General features: G+C 34.6%; 1 protein-coding gene across 1 annotated transcript; it reads right to left on the reverse strand.

Moving 5' to 3' along the window:
* Positions 1–1300: 1300 nt before the first annotated feature.
* LOC148272164 (NEDD8 ultimate buster 1-like) lies at positions 1301–16856 on the reverse strand. Its single transcript, XM_088240437.1, has 12 exons — positions 16608–16856; positions 16269–16528; positions 15699–15799; positions 13672–13787; positions 10370–10527; positions 8918–9114; positions 8203–8494; positions 7402–7573; positions 7018–7089; positions 5031–5130; positions 3700–3808; positions 1301–2512 (listed from the first exon to the last, which is right to left on the reverse strand). Exons 1-12 carry the CDS (start codon positions 16734–16736, stop codon positions 2383–2385), a joined length of 1836 nt encoding a protein of 611 aa, XP_088096563.1. The 5' UTR covers positions 16737–16856; the 3' UTR covers positions 1301–2382.
* Between the last annotated feature and the right edge of the window lie 554 nt (positions 16857–17410).

Here is a 17410-nt window from a genome sequence, read left to right on the forward strand (position 1 = left end):
TTCACCATTCTGCCCATATTTGAACATCTATATTCCTTCAATTCTTTCATTCGTTGATGTTTTTGAAGTTAGGGCTGAAACCTTTATTTATGCGGGTGAGATTCATCTGATTGAATTATATCTGCCTAGATGTTATATGTTATATATGCTTAGAATTTTCTATTACCTTACCTAAAATGTTCTTCATCTCTGTTGTAATACGTTAATAAATGTATTTCTTTTCTATTAATTACTAGATCCATATTAAAGTGCCTACCAACAAATTCAATAGTTGTCGCCGATACTCGACGATCATTAAATGTCGAGCGTATTTAATGTAGAAATTAGGGTTGCCAATCCTGCCGGAATTTCGGGATTGTCCTGGAAATACGCTTCTAACTCTTTTAATCTCCCGGAATCGATTGCTGTATGATAATTACTGATTATTGCAAAAAATTGAGAAGTTGTTGCGAGTGAAACAAAGGAGGTAGACTTAATTTTTTTTTCATTGTAAAAGGAATAAATAAAAAACGATAAATTTATTAATCAATCTCAATTGCAAATGCCGCGTGAAACGCACGCAAATTCATTTACTACACTAAAAACACGCAAAAGCGTGTTTTTAGTGTAGTAAATGAACTTTTGTCAAAAAATCTTTAGATTCTGCGTGCAGTGTAAAAAATACCCACAGAAGTTAAGAAAACATGCGCACATAGTTGTGACATTGCTTTTCACTAACAATAATTTTCAAAATCACGTTTGTGAATATATTATATTCTGTGTTATTCTTTTTTTAAAATTCGTATTTGATATTAATTACTTTTTATTTAACTTCCTGGGTTTTCGGTTGATTGCGAGCTCAGACATTTGGAAAGACATTTGTCCCTGACGTCATAGATCGAACATTTTTGGCAGTAATTCACAACATTTGACAAACATTATTTGTAACTTTATGATGGTCAAATGTTGAGTATATCAGTAGGTGCCTTCACATTGAAAACTCGGAGATTTAGAAATGTTCATAGATAATATGAACTAGACCTTTGCACATAAATATTTTCATATCCGCACAAAATCTTGTCGGTAACGTGACGGATGTTTGATCGATCGATGCACCTGAAAATGTATATTTAAAAAATCCTGTTTCGGGAGAAAAAAAATCTGGTTGAAAATATTGATAAATTTTGATTTTTTATTTTTTAAAAGGAGTAACCTGTTAAGCCTCTATTTAGAGGCTTGTCAGCAGGTCAGCAGGATATGGAAGGAGGTAATGAAAAATACACCATTGGTCTGGGACCAATTGAAAAAAATCTTTCTTAGATTTTTCTTTCTTGCAACTGGCGGGAATCAAACCCGTGTTTCACAGTTGGCCGTCTAACCGACTGCGCCACGGCGCCTGTCTTGATTAATCGCTTACCTTTCCATTATAATAGAGGCTAGAACTGTTTCATTGAATAAATGAATTTGAAAGAAATTCATAGCCAAATACATCAATATTCCATACATTTTAAGGTTAAAACATTATTTTTATTATTCTTCCGATATATCGTTAGTTGGATGGAAAAAAAATATTTATTTGTAATGTAAACTGTACAGGACAAGGAAATAATTCACCCCATATTACAATATGACCATTTAGAAGGCAGCTCTAAGCTCTAAAATATATCCTTTTGTCAGATGAAAGAGCGGGGTAATTACTACAACTAAATAACTTCCAAATCAGCATTTGTAAGTTACCCACATAAAACATGTTTTTTTATTCTCCTCCATGAATGCTACAAATAAACACATGGCGCTGTCGAGGACATCACCACAAGCCGTGAAGTTGACAGGGCCGAACACCGCTTTGGCCCGCAACGCATAATCCGATGCAACGCCAGCTAGGACAAGTTATTAAACGTCGTGCATCGAAAGAAGATACACATTTCATCTTGGCATTTCGTGTCGCCCGTCCACCAGCTCCTCGCCAGTGTTCGCTATTTTAAATTCTCGCTGTACCAAATTGTAAGGATGTAACTCGTGTGTATCTACTCAATAAATAACTTCATTTGTAATCCATCTTTCATCTCTCATTTAACTTCAAATTAATTTACTTTCACATTCCAGCGCCCTTTTTTATTTGTTATTATAACATCTTAATTTTTTTATTTCCGTAGTTGTAGTAATTACCCCACGATATGTAAAAATAACCATTTAGGAAAAAGTAACGGATATACCCTTTTGCTATCACACTACAGATATGTTTATTTTTTACAAAACAAAAGATTAGCAGTAATGGACGTCGAGTGACAATATTCATTCAATGACTGCCACTTAAACTATAAGACTGTTTGGTCAAGTCTTGTTCTCCGAACACATTGGGATGGTTTCGGTTCAGTTTGGAGGGTAAATAAAGACGAAGCTTCACTGCAGCAGATCCTTGTACCGCTGTAGGAACTCCTCTTCCTGTTGGAGCTTCAGGTCGAGGTAGTCATCATCTCTTGTGTTTATTCCTTCAGAAAGTCTCTCAAACGCCTCCTTCACTTCTTTTTGCCTGCAATTGTAAAATACTTTGTTACAAGCGCATATATTTTAGTACATTTTAGATCAATTTTATTTTATTTATTTCGAATACAAACAGATGTACAGGTTAAAAGAATAAAAATAAAAACTATAAAAATGTATACATAGTAAGGCCTGCCATTCAATAATATGTATTCACTAAATTATACTACAATAAAGCGACGACAGTTTGAACTATAAATAATAACTATACTATCTATTAAAATAAAAGAAATATGGACAAAACAAGGAGATAGTGGAAAGGAAAATAAGGAAATTGATAAGGAGTGGTGAATGATGATTGAAGGAAAGTAGGAGTGGAAAATTGCATTTGACTTAATGATTAAGAGACAAAACGTCTATTCTTTGTTATTCTGAATCAAGCCTATTAGTTCTCTTCTGTACCTATCACATGGAGTGTTAAGTATATCGAAACTATTAAAATTCTTGTTAAATGCTTCACATATACGAGGGATGGTAGAATGTTTGAGATGATTAGTTTTAATATTACGAATATAGAAAATAACAGACAGTCTAGTTGATCTGGAGGGGACACGGTAAGCAAGTAGATGAATTAGTTCTGGGCAATCAAATTTATTATTTACAATTTTGTATAGCAGGATCTGATCGAAAATAACTCTTCTGTGAGTTAATGAATCAAGGTTATGAAATTTTAAAGAAGCTATATAATTTGGGATATGCAAATGAAATTAGTATTCTTCTTGTTTCAGGATATTTTTTTTATCATTTTCGATTCTATTCATATTAAATTTACAAACAGGGGACCAGATAGCAGTGCAATATTCAAGATGGAGGCGTACGTATGTAATGTATAGCATTATAAATGTACCTAAGTTTTTAAAAGATTTACGCAGCCGCATGATAAATCCAGTCATTTTGTATGCCTTGTTAATCATTGTTTCTATATGACTATTGTAATTTAATTTTGAGTCCAAAAGAATTCTTAAGTCACGAATTTCGTTTGCTTCTCTAATTATTACTATTTAATTTATGTTTGTTTTCGCTCCAAAATATTTTAACGTCTATCGGTTAGCATATATACCTACGACGCGAGTTTTAAATACACTCCACATTTTATTTTATGACATTGAAAAATATATGCACAGATCGTAGGGAGGGGACGGGATACGAGAGGACGATATAATATTAATTACTTACATTTTAAATTTCTTAAGCAGGTCCTTTTTGCTGTTCGTTGATTGCGATGAACCAGAAGTGCCTCCGGCGCTAGAACTAGTAGAGGGGCCCGCAGCACTGTCAGGGCTACCTGTACACGAACATCCACCGTATCAATCTCTGACCATGATTTGCACGGATATCAAAAGAGTTCCAACAATATTTATTCATAAAACTTAAAACGTTAAGGGCAATCGCAGGGAAAACGCTCAGACATCGAATCCGCAATGAAGCAATAAGATGGGCCTGAGGCACTGAAGATTTTGTGCGGGGGAGCAAAGCGAGAAGGTTCTGGAGAGATCACGTAAACAAAATGTACAACTCCAGAATCCATTTCAAAGATAGAGGGACAGTCGGATCTTAATGTCTCGAGAGTAGCAGCATTCTGCTAGAATATATCGATAGATCTGGATCTATGGTTATACATATAGGTGACTGGAACTGAACCATTTGCTAATTGTTAGACCTTGCTTTCCTTAGATAAAGTTTTATAGTTTGGGAGATATGTCAATTTTTATACATTATTTAGATTTTTCCAAAATTTGACCTTCAAGCATTCAGAACTTTATTATTTTAGATTTTTTTTATTATTTGTTGGTAGTCATAAACATTTGTGATTAAAATAAGTCTGGATTTCCCTCAAACTACGGTTAAAAAATAAGATTTTACAGTTTTGAAAAAAAAGGTGACGAACTGGAGAACTAACTTAAAGTAGAATAAATGATTGAAGCACCGTGGTTTTTTTTAAATTTTAGGTTTTTTTTTAAGTTTTTTTTTTTAAAGTTTTTTTCAAGGTTAATATCTTATTTTTTAACCCTAGTTAAAGGGAAGTTCCAAAATATTTTTATCACAATTGTTTATGACTACCAATAAATAATGAAAAAAAATTAAGTTCTGAATGCTTGAAGGTCAAATTTTGGAAAAATCTCAATAAAGTATGAAAATTGACATATCTCCCAAACTATAAAACTTTAGCTAGGGAAAGTAAGATCCAATAAATAGCAAGTGACCTCCTCTATGTGCGAATTTGCTATGGCGGGTTCAGTTTCAGTTACCTGTATTAATAGGTTCTTTGAAATCATGTAAATAATTAATCGGAAAATATTAATCTTTTGAAAATCAAAAAATCTTCTCACTACGAGAAAAAAGTGTCCGCGAACATGTTAAAGAAATTTCCTAAATATAATTTTCTGAGACGTATTTCAAACATGGTTAATTCAAATATGTTGGGATGGGTGCCTACCAATTGATAATCGGACAATTATTTAATGAATAATCAAATACACATTGTAATCTAAAATACAATATTATACCTAGTGAGTTGATGAGCAAGTCGGCTGCTTTATCCAGTTGGTTCTCGCATTCCTTCAGAGCTGCTTTTACTTTCGTCTTGTCAAATCCGAGGCCCAGTAGCTAAAATAAGTCACATTATTACTTCAATCAATTTTTTAATATTTATTTTATTGAAATCTACAGTCAGATACACAATGACGGAGTTGTAATATAATAGATACTTAATACTAGATTAAAAATTATTTCAAAAATTTACATAATGTGTTATTATATTCCATTATATTACAGAAGAATCGAAATTGAAAAACAAAAAATTAAATGTTTGTACATATGTATAAGTCTTTGTTAATTTAAAATAAGTATTGCATTTACCTATCATTACTTACCTACAACGATAATGCCTGTATGCTGTAGCTAATTTCGTTTTTGAATTTATTACTATTCAAGTTGAATTTATCGCTCGCATTGGCTCCAATAATGTTATTATACCAATTGCAAATTCTACGTATGCATGATTTTTTTGCTGCATTAGTGTTTACGTCAGAACAATAAAATAATTTGGTGTGACGGGTACGTTTAGAGGGGACATGAAAATTAATTTTGCTAAGTAAATTAGGGCAGTCAGCAATGCCATTTAAAAGACAGGCGCCGTGGCGCAGTTGGTTAGACAGCTAACTGTGATACTGGCGTCGCGGGTTTGATTCCTGCTAGTTGCAAGAAAAAAATCAGAGAAAGATTTTTTTCTCAATCGGTCTGGGTGTTGTAGTGTATTTTTCATTACCTCCTTCCATATCCTCTCTATCCCACCAGCTGACAAGCCTCTAAATAGAGGCTTGGCGGGTTATTTCTTTAAAAAAAAAACATTGAGTCAGCTATCTTTCTTATTTCTTCTCATTTCGTTATAATTATTAAATAGGTAATTGTTTCTGTGCAAATTTTTTAATATTTTTTAAAGGAATAACCCGCTAAGCCTCTATTTAGAGTCCCGTCAGCAGGTGGGATAGAGGGGATATGGAAGGAGGCAATGAAAAATACACCACAACACCAAGACCAATTGAGAAAAAAATCATTCTTGGATTTTTAACACTTTGTTATATAACTACGCGTTGTGTCCTGGTCACGTGTTTTCACGTGGTTTACCAGCTGTCTAAAAAAGTGCATTTTATTGACATCTAGTGACTTTTATAAGTGCTTTTTTGCTGCTGGTACACCACGTGAAAACACGAACCGAGACTCAACGCGTGGTTATTATAATCATGTGATGTGTTTTCACGGCTCCGAGATACAAAGCACAAAAGAGGAGTAAGACCCTGTATATGTGCGAACATTGCAATGTGGCTCTCCATACTCTCCATAAAGGCCAATGTTGGCAAAACTATAGTTTGAAATAATTATGAGAAATTTCAATTGAATTAACTTAGTATTTTCATAGTTATGACACTTTTAAGAAACCCTTCACAAAACATGAAATTTCACAAAAATGGGCCGGGCGCAGGGTAAATTCTATGTGTATTTCGCCGGTACTCAAAGTGTTAATATTATTACTAAATATTATTTTATAAATATCCAAATGTTTGTTGACAAGGCTGGATTCGACCCCGTAGATTGATATTTGTTGATTTATTTTGTTTTACAAAAAAAAAACACAAAAAAAGACATTCCTTGAATGAAAAAATAATGTAACATGAGTTCAAAAAATAAAATGATCATTTTATGATGGGCCAGTTAACCGGAAATCAATAGACACTGATTGATTAAAAATCCAAGAAGTCCAATTTTTTTTAAATTAAATATTTCCATTCGCGATTTAGCCAAATATTTAAATTTTTAACGAGGTTCAAATATCTCACTATTAGAAAATGGGAATCAAGTTGGGGTAGAGCGGGGTTCGAAGCTCTGATCTGTGAGTTAGCAACGCAAGCCGCAGAAGCGCAACCCGATTTGAAGGTTGTGGTCCCATGTTAAAGTATAAATACAACTCGAGACAACATATAAAAAGCATCTTACCATTTCTAACGATTGTTCATCTACAAATATGTCACCGAGCGATGTAGAACTCCTAGACAGATCCTCGGCCAGCTGAAATGATATATTAATTAACTAAAATATTCTGCGATAATAGTTTATGGGTATTACTTTTGAATCGTCAACGCAATACCTATAGTTCTTAAAATATAGCTTGATTAAAATGACAGCTGCCGATCTAATGTCAATAGTGATGGGAAATTACTGATCACTGATCAAATTTTTTTGCTGTTTCAGGCTCTAGTGAAATACCACGATTCACATCCGTAGAGGAGAACTGGGAGTTCAACAGTTTGAAGGCTGTCTGGAGATCGGATATTTGCTATAGAAATTTAAACTATATAAATTTAACTATAAAAATATTACCATTTCTGGTTGTTCTTGTATGAGGCGCACGGCATTTGAAATGTGGTTGTTGCTATTCTTGAGGGCCACGATAGCCGTTCTGCGCGGGTAGCCCATTTCCTGCAACAACTTCACAAAGGGGGCGGATATGTACTCCTGGCCATTGGCACATTTGCCCATTGCCCTACTCTCCCTGAAAAAAAAGAAGAAAGACATTTACCCCACAGCACCAATGCAGTACCCTATGCATTGATGGGTGGGGATAAGGGTATGATGGGTGATGAATAAACGAATTCCCACGCGGATGCGGGGCGAGAAATAGCGGATGCGAAGCCCTAGGGCTTCTACGATATTATTTAGCAGAGTGGACTGTACTTAATTTTAATGAAATAAGTGAGTATCCTCGATATGCGGTATGCAGTGTCAATCGGTCACAACCCCAACAAATAAGATGAATTAGGAATGGAGGCCACTAACCTTATATTCGTTCTTGATGGAATTGCTGTGGTCCGACTGGTCACTTGCGAGCGGCACCGACACGAAGGCGGGCACCATGGTGGAGCTCAACACCGGTGGTTAGTGGAAACAGCAGTTTATGATGCAGCACACGTTCAACAAAATAAACGCGCGATGTACGACACGAGGTCTCAATGTGGCGGATGATCAAAGGATACTGAGGTGGGAAGTAAACAGTGGTTGTGGGTACAAAGGATGTAGAAGTTGTGACAATACTTGACCAATCCACACCCACACAATTCGCAATATAAAGCATACATCAAGGAATAGATAAAAAAAAAAACGAATAAGTGAATGTCTACATACTGTTCTTCTCTTGCTCTTTTCCTGGCCTGCTCCCGGCGGTCGCGCGCGGCGAGCACGTGCTCCAGCGCGGCCTGCACGCCGCCCCCCGCGGCCCGCAGCGCCAGGCGCGCCTCCGCCGCGCCGCAGCCGGCCAGCTCGCGCAGCTCGCCCAGCGCCTGCGGGTCCACGCGCAGGGCGCACAGCTCGCCCTCGGCGCGCCCCAGCAGCGCGCGCGCCCCCTCGCGCGCGCCGCGGTGGAACTGCACGATCCCCTGCAGCAGGTGCAGCCGGGCAAACAGCGCTTGCTCGTTACCTTGAACATATTGCACATTTTCTTATCTTGTCGTTATCGTGCATGAAAAAAATACGAAATGTAGTGAAACCGTGGTTCAAGCGAGATAGTCCTAATGCCTCGTAGCGATAAATCATATGTGAAAGGGAGAAAACAATATTTATTTATTTATTTGACGGACTTATGCAGTCCATTTTAACGATGGTAAATACAATTTCTTATAATAAATACAGGCACTAATAAAATAAAATACAACTAGATAAAATCAAAGCTAGGAAAAAAATACATAATCCATGCAGAGTCAACTCATGTGTTGATCGTTTGTAGTGTCACTTTGAATAGGTCCACTGATAGAATCTTGTTTATCATATTTTATTGCGATTAATCGTTTAATTATTGACCAATTTTAAATCAAAAGATGGTTTTGGTTTTATTTATACTCACAGCTACTTCCCTTGAGAGCGATGAGCCTCTCCAGCTTCGGCCCATACGTAGACAGGAAGGTGTCCTCGCAGCGCTTGAGTCTGGCCTCCGCATCGGGGATGTGCGTGATGCTGCCGAGGTTCAGGTAACACCATGCAATGTCCAGGTTCAGGAGAGCGTAGTTGTCCACGGACTTGAGGATGTCAGCGTTGCATTCACTGGAACACGAAGTTTATAATTATAAAATTTAAAAAAGCATTTTTACACTAGAATATTTCATAGTCCCTGAACTGATGCCTGAAGCGTAAGACTGATTATCTTAGCTTCTTGTATTCTTGTAATAAAAATGATCAAGATATGTTGCGGTAGGTGTACCAATGCCTAATACCAATGCCCTATGAACCATTAGGTGTGGAAAAACATATCGTTATATCGACATGGTAATGATATGACGATGAATAAAGTTAACCCTTTCAGACTAAAGGTGGTAAAAAAAATTGTAACTACTGTTTTAAAACAGTTACCCTTCTGAAATACCTAAAACAGTTTCACAAAAATAAATTAAATCGCAACAAAAAACCAAAACTAAATGACCAAGCGCAGAAGTCAATAAAAAAAAAAATTCGGTTAGCGCGAAAAATTCAAGGCCCCACCGCACTTTGCCTTAACTTAAAATCTTTATCTATAATACCTACTTGCTCGCATTGTAATCTCCCAAGGAAGAAGTACATACACATAAACACATGAAATCTCCCCACACCCGTGTAGTCCCGTGACCTTGTCCATCTATCTTAAAATTCGAAATTTTAAACAACACGCAGTTGTTTGTCGTTACCGTAATAAAATAACACAAAAACTTAATGTATTTCCACAACAGAGAAGCAAATGAAACTGAAACAGTGTCATAACCATTTGTAACCTTTAAAACATTTTAAAGAACGGGAAAACTTCACCGTTTTAAATAAACTGTGTGCCTACACCGTTTAAAAACAACTGTATTTCAAAGAAACCCTGTTTAAATATTACTGGGGTGTTAATTTTTACGTTTTTGACCCATCCATCCAAACTCAATACAATATTATCGGAATTTACACACAGTAATGAGGCACTTAATCAACGCAGTATTTTTTTTAAACGCCGAATAAAAGGAATGCTAAGTTTACTAAGTGGCTCAATTTTACTGCAAGCTTACATAAACAACGCAAGTAAAAAAGCCCGCCCAATTTACATGTACATTTTACATTGACAATTTCTTGTAGATACAATATTGATAATTTTATGTGGGTAATTTATTACAAATGTTAAATTAATAATTAAGTACATTTAATACGCATATAAACCGAATGAAAACAAAATTATAGGTATAAATGAAATGACATTTTGTGTATTTAAACAGAAGGGGCTAAAATTTTAGAGGACTCTCCGGGCGAACAGAGACTTGGCTTAACAGAATTGTTTCCTCCGGCAGATTACCTGAAGTGTTTGTCAGCCTCCAGCAGCAAAACCAGCGATAGAGGATAGTTGTCCTTCTTTAGCTCTTGTCGCCCTCGCTCGTGGAGGGTCATGGCCACCGTGAGTGCCTTCCGTTCGGCGGCCGGCAGCTTCAGGGTGTTGCCAGATTGGTCTTCCAGCTACCACAAAACGAACATATGAAACCAACCGGAGAGAGGCTGTCCTTATTTTTTGACAGAATGAATCATACAATGAGATAGTTCAGCGCTACGGGAAATTGCAAATTTTTTAATACAAAAATTAAAACATGGAAAAAAGAATGAAAAACAATAATTTAAAAAAATAAATGAACAGAAATATGCTCGTAGTAAATAGGGTAGGATTTACATGGGGATTCGTGAAGAGAGGATAAGGAGGGGAAGGTAAAGTGAAATGGTACATGTTTGTTATTATAATATAAATTATTATTGGTTAAATGGTATAGATGTACATAAATTAATTGTAAACATAAATACGTAGTGCTTAAATCTGTCTGAACATTTTGTTAATTATTTCCTGTTTATTAAGTTAGTTTTCTTTGTTTATTTTCAAATGTAAAAATATTTTTAAAAAATTATATTGTTAAGTGTCCTCAGCACGGGTAACCCCAGTGAGGTCACATTATGTTTGTTATTAATTATAGGTTGTAAGAGAAAAAAAAAGAATAAATAAAAATAAATAAATAATATCTATCAAGCTACATAATGAATTTTAAGTGTCAATTTTAAGGCTGACAGAGTGATATTTGTGTAGTCTGTCTTTAAATTTGGTATTGCATACTGAAAAAGACCTATGGCAAAAGCATTTTTAAAATACAAGTTTTACTTATTGACACATGAAACAGGTGGTACCGTCAACACATCCAGGCTGTGTATTTGGTGTATTAAAATCAAGGATAATTTCATTAGTGCCATTTTCGTAATATAATACCTTGAGGGCGCTTAACAATGCAGAAGGGAGAAGCTCACAACACGGTAGAGCGATGAATGAAATGTAGTATAGTTTATGCTAGTACGCAAGTACACGCCAGAATGATGCCTGCTCCTTCACTGCCACAAGACAGGGATATTCATTAAAGAATGTAAAAATAGAAATAAATAAATATTGGACCAAAGATAGTTTTCATTACATCGCTGGTCTTTTCTGTAGCTATGATCCGCAATTGGTGACCCAGACGTGATGTAGAGACTAGGGTTCTTAGGGCTAAGCCAGCGCGATTACGGGACAATGAAATTGTGATCAAACAATAAAGTGAAAATTTCTGGATGCTGATAGATGATGCGGTTATAAAAATAATGTTGCTATGCCGTAAAATATTTTTTCCCGCCGAGCAAAACAGTTACGGACCTCCCGCGAGTGAGGCTAAGTCGGTGCAGGACGATGATCGACGTGGTATGCTAAAGACAGAAAAAAATGACATGTAAATTCCCCCTGAAATCGGAGAGCAAACTCCCATATGACATACGACCCATTCAAGACGCAAAGTGCGTTTTCCAAAATTTATTTTCAAAATTAAGTACATATTTGAAATGTATATAAGAAAGACATATTTATAACGTTTATATTTATTATATTGTGTGTTTTATCAGTGTAATATGACTCTAAGTTGAGTTATCGAAAGTAATAAATTCCAAGAAACAATGAAGAAATTGTGTTTAGTGACATAATGAACAACACCAGGCGTGTAATAGGATGCCTAAGCATATAACAGTGCAGTGTTGAGTGCATCAAATAGAGATAAGAAATCAGTCAATACTAAGAAGCGAGCTAAGAATTACAGATAAAACATAGTATTTTTTATTAGAATTTGTGTGTAAGCAATAATACAATAAGAATAAGATGGGAAGCCATTTTAAAGAAATTCTCAGTAGCATTTAAATATGCTTAGATAATATTAAGGGGTTAAAAGCAAAAATACCATCGTCCATGATCACTGTTTCAGGGAAGACAAACAAAACCAGTAGGGAAAAGACTATTGAATGTACACATTCAACTTAAAACGAATAGTCTTTTCGCTACTTGTTATACTACGCACAAGTTGCGCATTAAACTTATTTATTTACAATTTGTTTGTTGACATTTTCTTATTATGCAGGGGACTGGAACTGAACCTGCCATAGCAAATTCGCTGGAAAAAAATAGAGGAGATGATTTGCTAATTATTGGATCTTACTTTCCCTAGCTAAAGTTTTATAGTTTGGGAGATATGTCAATTTTCATACTTTATTGAGATTTTTCCAAAATTTGACCTTTAAGCATTCAGAACATAATTTTTTTTCATTATTTATTGGTAGTCATAAACAATTGTGATACAAATAAGTAGGAACTTCTCTGAAACTAGGGTTAAAAAAATAGATACTACGCTTTAAAAAAAAACTTTACGATAAAATTTAACCTGAAATTTAAAAAAAACTACGGTGTTTTAATAATTTATTCTAATCTAAGTTAGTTCTTTAGTTCGTCACCTTTTTTGTTTTCAACCGTAATATCTTAATTTTTAACCCTAGTTTGAGGGAAGTTCCGACGTATTTTAATCACAAATGTTTACGACTATCAACAACTAATAAAAAAAATACTAAAATAATGAAAAAACCAAAGTTCTGAATGCTTGAAGGTCAAATTTTGGAAAAATCTCAATAAAGTATAAAAATTTACATATCTCCCAAACTATAAAACTTTAACTAAGGAAAGTAAGGTCCAATAATTAGCAAATGACCTCCTCTATATGCGAATTTGCTATGGCGGGTTTAGTTCCAGTCACCCGTATAACACTATATTTACCATATTTACACAATATTTATTAAAACTAAAAAATCCCACATAGGCATGGCCTGTGTGTGGGTATACTGAATCTAGAATTTATTATGAAATCTTTGGTATAGATTTAATCAACAACTTAAAGGAAATAGTCTTTTCACTACTGATATTGTTGGTTTTAACAAAATCAGCGATCATTCACAGTGAAGTTTTTGTTTTTAACCCCCTCATATAATATAACGTTGAATGTGTTGTTATTATTTTATGCAAGACTTTTTTTCCCCAGTGGATGCGGGAGAAAATTGGCTGTAAGCCGACATCAGGTCAAAAATAGCGCAGTCATGGGCCGTGTCAAATCAAATGAAAACGTGGTGAACAACTTGCGGAAGACGCAGAGTCTACCGGCGACCGATCACATGCGCCATAATGCTGGGGTGATTAGTGTACCACCACGGCCATCGATCGTTATAGGACTAGTCGTCGAGTAATAGTACGATAACATAATTGAATAAACAGTGTGTTTATACCTGCATGTAGTGTCCAAAATCGTTATCGGCATTTTCTGAGAGAAGTTCTGCATCGTGGCGGGCAGTTTGCATGACAGAATACAGATCAGCATCTTTACGGAGTTTTTCTGGAGATTCTGAAATTAGTATCGCAATACACTAAACACAAAGCAAGATTTGTAGATGAATGGTTTTATACCTAGAGAGGTATTTTTAGATTACATTTTAATAAATAAATTTAGCTACTCCTTTATTAAATTATCAATTCCCGGTGAGAACACATAAATTAAATGTCACTTTTCGCAAGCCTAGGTGTTCTGTGCTGTAATTCACCACTGGAATTGGGCCTCCTGACCTGTTGTGGTGCAAAAAAAAGAAAGAGGAAGTTCAGTGCTACGGAAAATTGGATACAAAAAAGTTTTTTTATACAGAGTGAAATTTAAAGCATTAAGTTGTACAGTGAAGTTTTGCAAAAATGTACAAAAAATAAAGAAATTAACTACTTTGAACGATGTTACAAGTTCTCCGAAATCAACAAACTAAAGAGTGCTGTGATAGATTTCTGGTTACCAGGAAGCCAATTCACCAATCACCGAAGAGAACTTGTGACGTCACAAGCGGAGTAATTTGAAAATTACAAAGCATTCAAAAATCATAGTTTTTTTTTTTAAAGGAATAACCCGCTAAGCCTCTATATTGAGGCTTGCTAGCAGGTGGGATAGAGGGGATATGGAAGGAGGTAATGAAAAATACACCACAACACCCAGACCAATTGAGAAAAAAATATTTCTTGGATTTTTTATTATATGGCGGGAATATATATAGATTATAGGCTAAAATGGGAAAAACATATAGCTAAACTAACAGATAAATTCAGATATTTATCTTATGTTTCCCAAAGACTGAAAAATATTTCAACCAAAGAAAAATTAAAAATGGTATATTACGCTTTAATTCAATCTTCAATAACATATGGTATAATAGGGTGGGGAGGAGTCTTGGACGTGCATAGTTGCTCAATAGAAATTGCACAGAAATTTGTATTTATTTCAGTGAATGAAATATGTTTACTTAAATAGGGAATTCTTTAGTAATAATTTAAATCGTATTAGCAATAGATCCGATAGTGTACTGTCAGTTCCAGGATACAGAACTAAGTTCGCACAGAAGGCATGTTACATGTTGGTCCAAGATCCTTCAATCTTCTAACTAAGGAATTACAAAATATTAAATCACTGGTACAGTTTAAAGTAGGTTTGAGGTCTTGGATTAGCATGGAAGGAACAGATAGACATCTTCTTTAAAAAAATTAAAAAAATAAAATGCATACTGCAAATAAATCCGGTTTTTGTAATTTTAGCATATGTTAATTTTGTTTTTGTTTTTTTTATATTTTTCTTTTCTTTTCGTGGTCATGTCGTACCATATTTATATGCTATAAACTTATTAATAATTAAAAAATGAATGGCCCACGCTCAGACGCTGAAGTCTTTGTGGGCATTTTTTCCAATTTATGTTATAGCTTAATTTTAAGATGTATTTTGTCAAAGTGAATTTTTGTAATTATATTTCCATGTAAATATATGTATGGAAAAATAAACAAATAATAAATAATTTTCAAAAAAATCAAACCCGCGACGCCAGTTTCACAGTTGGCCGTCTGACCAACTGCGCCACGGCGTCTGCCTTGCTGATGATACGATACATAAAAAAATATTTTCTTAAATTTTGACTTAGTTTGATATTTTATAAACAAATAATTTAGATAACCACTGAACTTCCACATTTATCTTTTGAAAATTTATTTGACTTTTTTACATTTTATTTGTACATTGGCTACACAATAAAATAAACTAATAGTGTTATTTTTTATGTTTCAATAAGCATGTGAAGAAAGTAAATAAAATATTTTAACTAGCAAATACGTGTAGGTATATGAATTATTTGAATAAAAGAAAATTGGAAATAAAAGGAGAGAGAGATTACCTTGCATTTTTAATAAATGTATTGCTTATGTATTATATTAATACGAGTAATTGTAAATTTACCTGCTAACATGACAACTAAGATTTGAGCCCCGTTTTTGATTCCTTGAGTCGACAGAGTCGCGTCTCTTTTTACCACTCTGCCCTGGTGAATTAATTTTAATCTGGAATTTGAAATCTGGGTTCAATTATTGGGGTAATGAGGAGAACAGAAGTCTTGATAAAAGGACAAATGGTTCCTGTTCAAAATCCAAAATCATATTAAAATATTTGTAGATTATGCTATGATTCTGTAATAAAGGAAGCAACAATCAAAGCAAATGAAATTGGATGCTTTTTTTTTAAAGTGTGATAATTTAATTTAGTACAAGAGATTATTATTTATTTTGTAAACGAATTTAAACTGTATTTATTAAATACATTTGCAATTTATTTTGAATATATACGGGATATGTATTAAATAAAAATGTTAGATTGTTCTTAGAATTTTGACACGGAACCTGACCTTATATTTTCCATATTTGTGTTCATTTTACGTCTATTTTTTATACGCCGGTGTCTCTTGGAACGGAACCCCGGCGTAAAACGACGTTTACCTGTACTGATATATATTCACTAGATATGAAGAAATACCTGATAGGTTCAATCGAAAGCTGCACCGAAACCGCGTCAATTAATTCATTCCCGGAAGCATCTAGTTTTATCTGTAAATTAATATTTTTGTTCCCATCTTGTTGGGCCGGAACTTTCAGTCTCAATAAGGCAACACCAGTCTCTTTAAATTCATCATTCGCCTTCGCTCTCTGAATAGAATGGCTTTGCAACGACACTAGAGCATCCAGTACGTCGCTTTCTTTAATTTTCAGGATTTCAGTATACTTTTTCGCCAGTGCCTTAAAAACGAAAAGTAATTTAATCAAATATGGTTTCAAAAGTGCGATGTCAAGATTCAAAATAATAAGCAATCCTAACCTCAATTTCTTGTTGACATTGTCCAACGTTTTCTTCGTAATACGGCTTCTGCCATAACTTAATCTGCTCTGAATTCAGTTGGATTCGTACGCGCATCAGTACATCTTCATTTTTCAAGTCAGAATCCATTTTGAAAAAATGTCATTTCAACAAGAAAGAACAATAACAAAGAGATCGAATTTATTTCGCTTCGTCAGCTGGGACACACACACGAGCACAAATCACATAAGCCAACTCGAATGCATAGATAAAAGATATTGCGCAAATGTCACGCGTCACAAAGATTGATCTGGGTACAAACATTTTGGTAGCCATTACAAAAAAATATGAAAGTAGCCTACTTATATATTTTATCATAAAGTCTTAGGAAACATTTTATGTTCAAGAGGTGAATGTTTTGCCCTTGTTTTACCCAATAATTTACAGAACTACAATCGTTTCACTTTTATTATGACTAGTTTCATTACGATTTATTATTTTGATAATTTATTAATTTATTTGTACTTATTTCTTTTTGCACCACAACAAGAGAGGAGGCCCAATTACAGTGGTGAATCACATCACAGAATACCAAGGCTTTATAAAAATCACATTTTGATTTTTGTGTTCTCATCTCGGGAATCGAACCCGGAACCTTCTGTGCGTGAGTCAAGCGTCTTGACCACTACACCACGGAGGCCACATAAATAACGTTCATAAAGTTTTTTCTTTATTTGTAAACAAATTCGTGGTACTGTTATGGACTTGAAAATCAGAGGCTTGAAGTGTAAACCCCGCCCCGCTTTATTACAACATGCTTCAAA

This window comes from Micrasema longulum, unplaced genomic scaffold, assembly GCF_059751315.1.
Source record: "Micrasema longulum isolate JH-2025_06_02 unplaced genomic scaffold, ASM5975131v1 h1tg002452l, whole genome shotgun sequence".
NCBI lineage: Eukaryota > Metazoa > Arthropoda > Insecta > Trichoptera > Brachycentridae > Micrasema > Micrasema longulum.

Bases quoted from the DNA above. Each gene is read 5' to 3' on its own strand.
- LOC148272164 (XM_088240437.1), bottom strand. From the start codon at position 16,736: ATGGATTCTGACTTGAAAAATGAAGATGTACTGATGCGCGTACGAATC. The intron at 8,495-8,917 runs GTGAGTATAAAT...AATATGTTCAAG, and splicing joins CGCTCTCAAGGGAAGTAGCT to GTAACGAGCAAGCGCTGTTT. The intron at 2,513-3,699 runs GTAAGTAATTAA...TTACAATTGCAG, and splicing joins CTGCTTAAGAAATTTAAAAT to GCAAAAAGAAGTGAAGGAGG.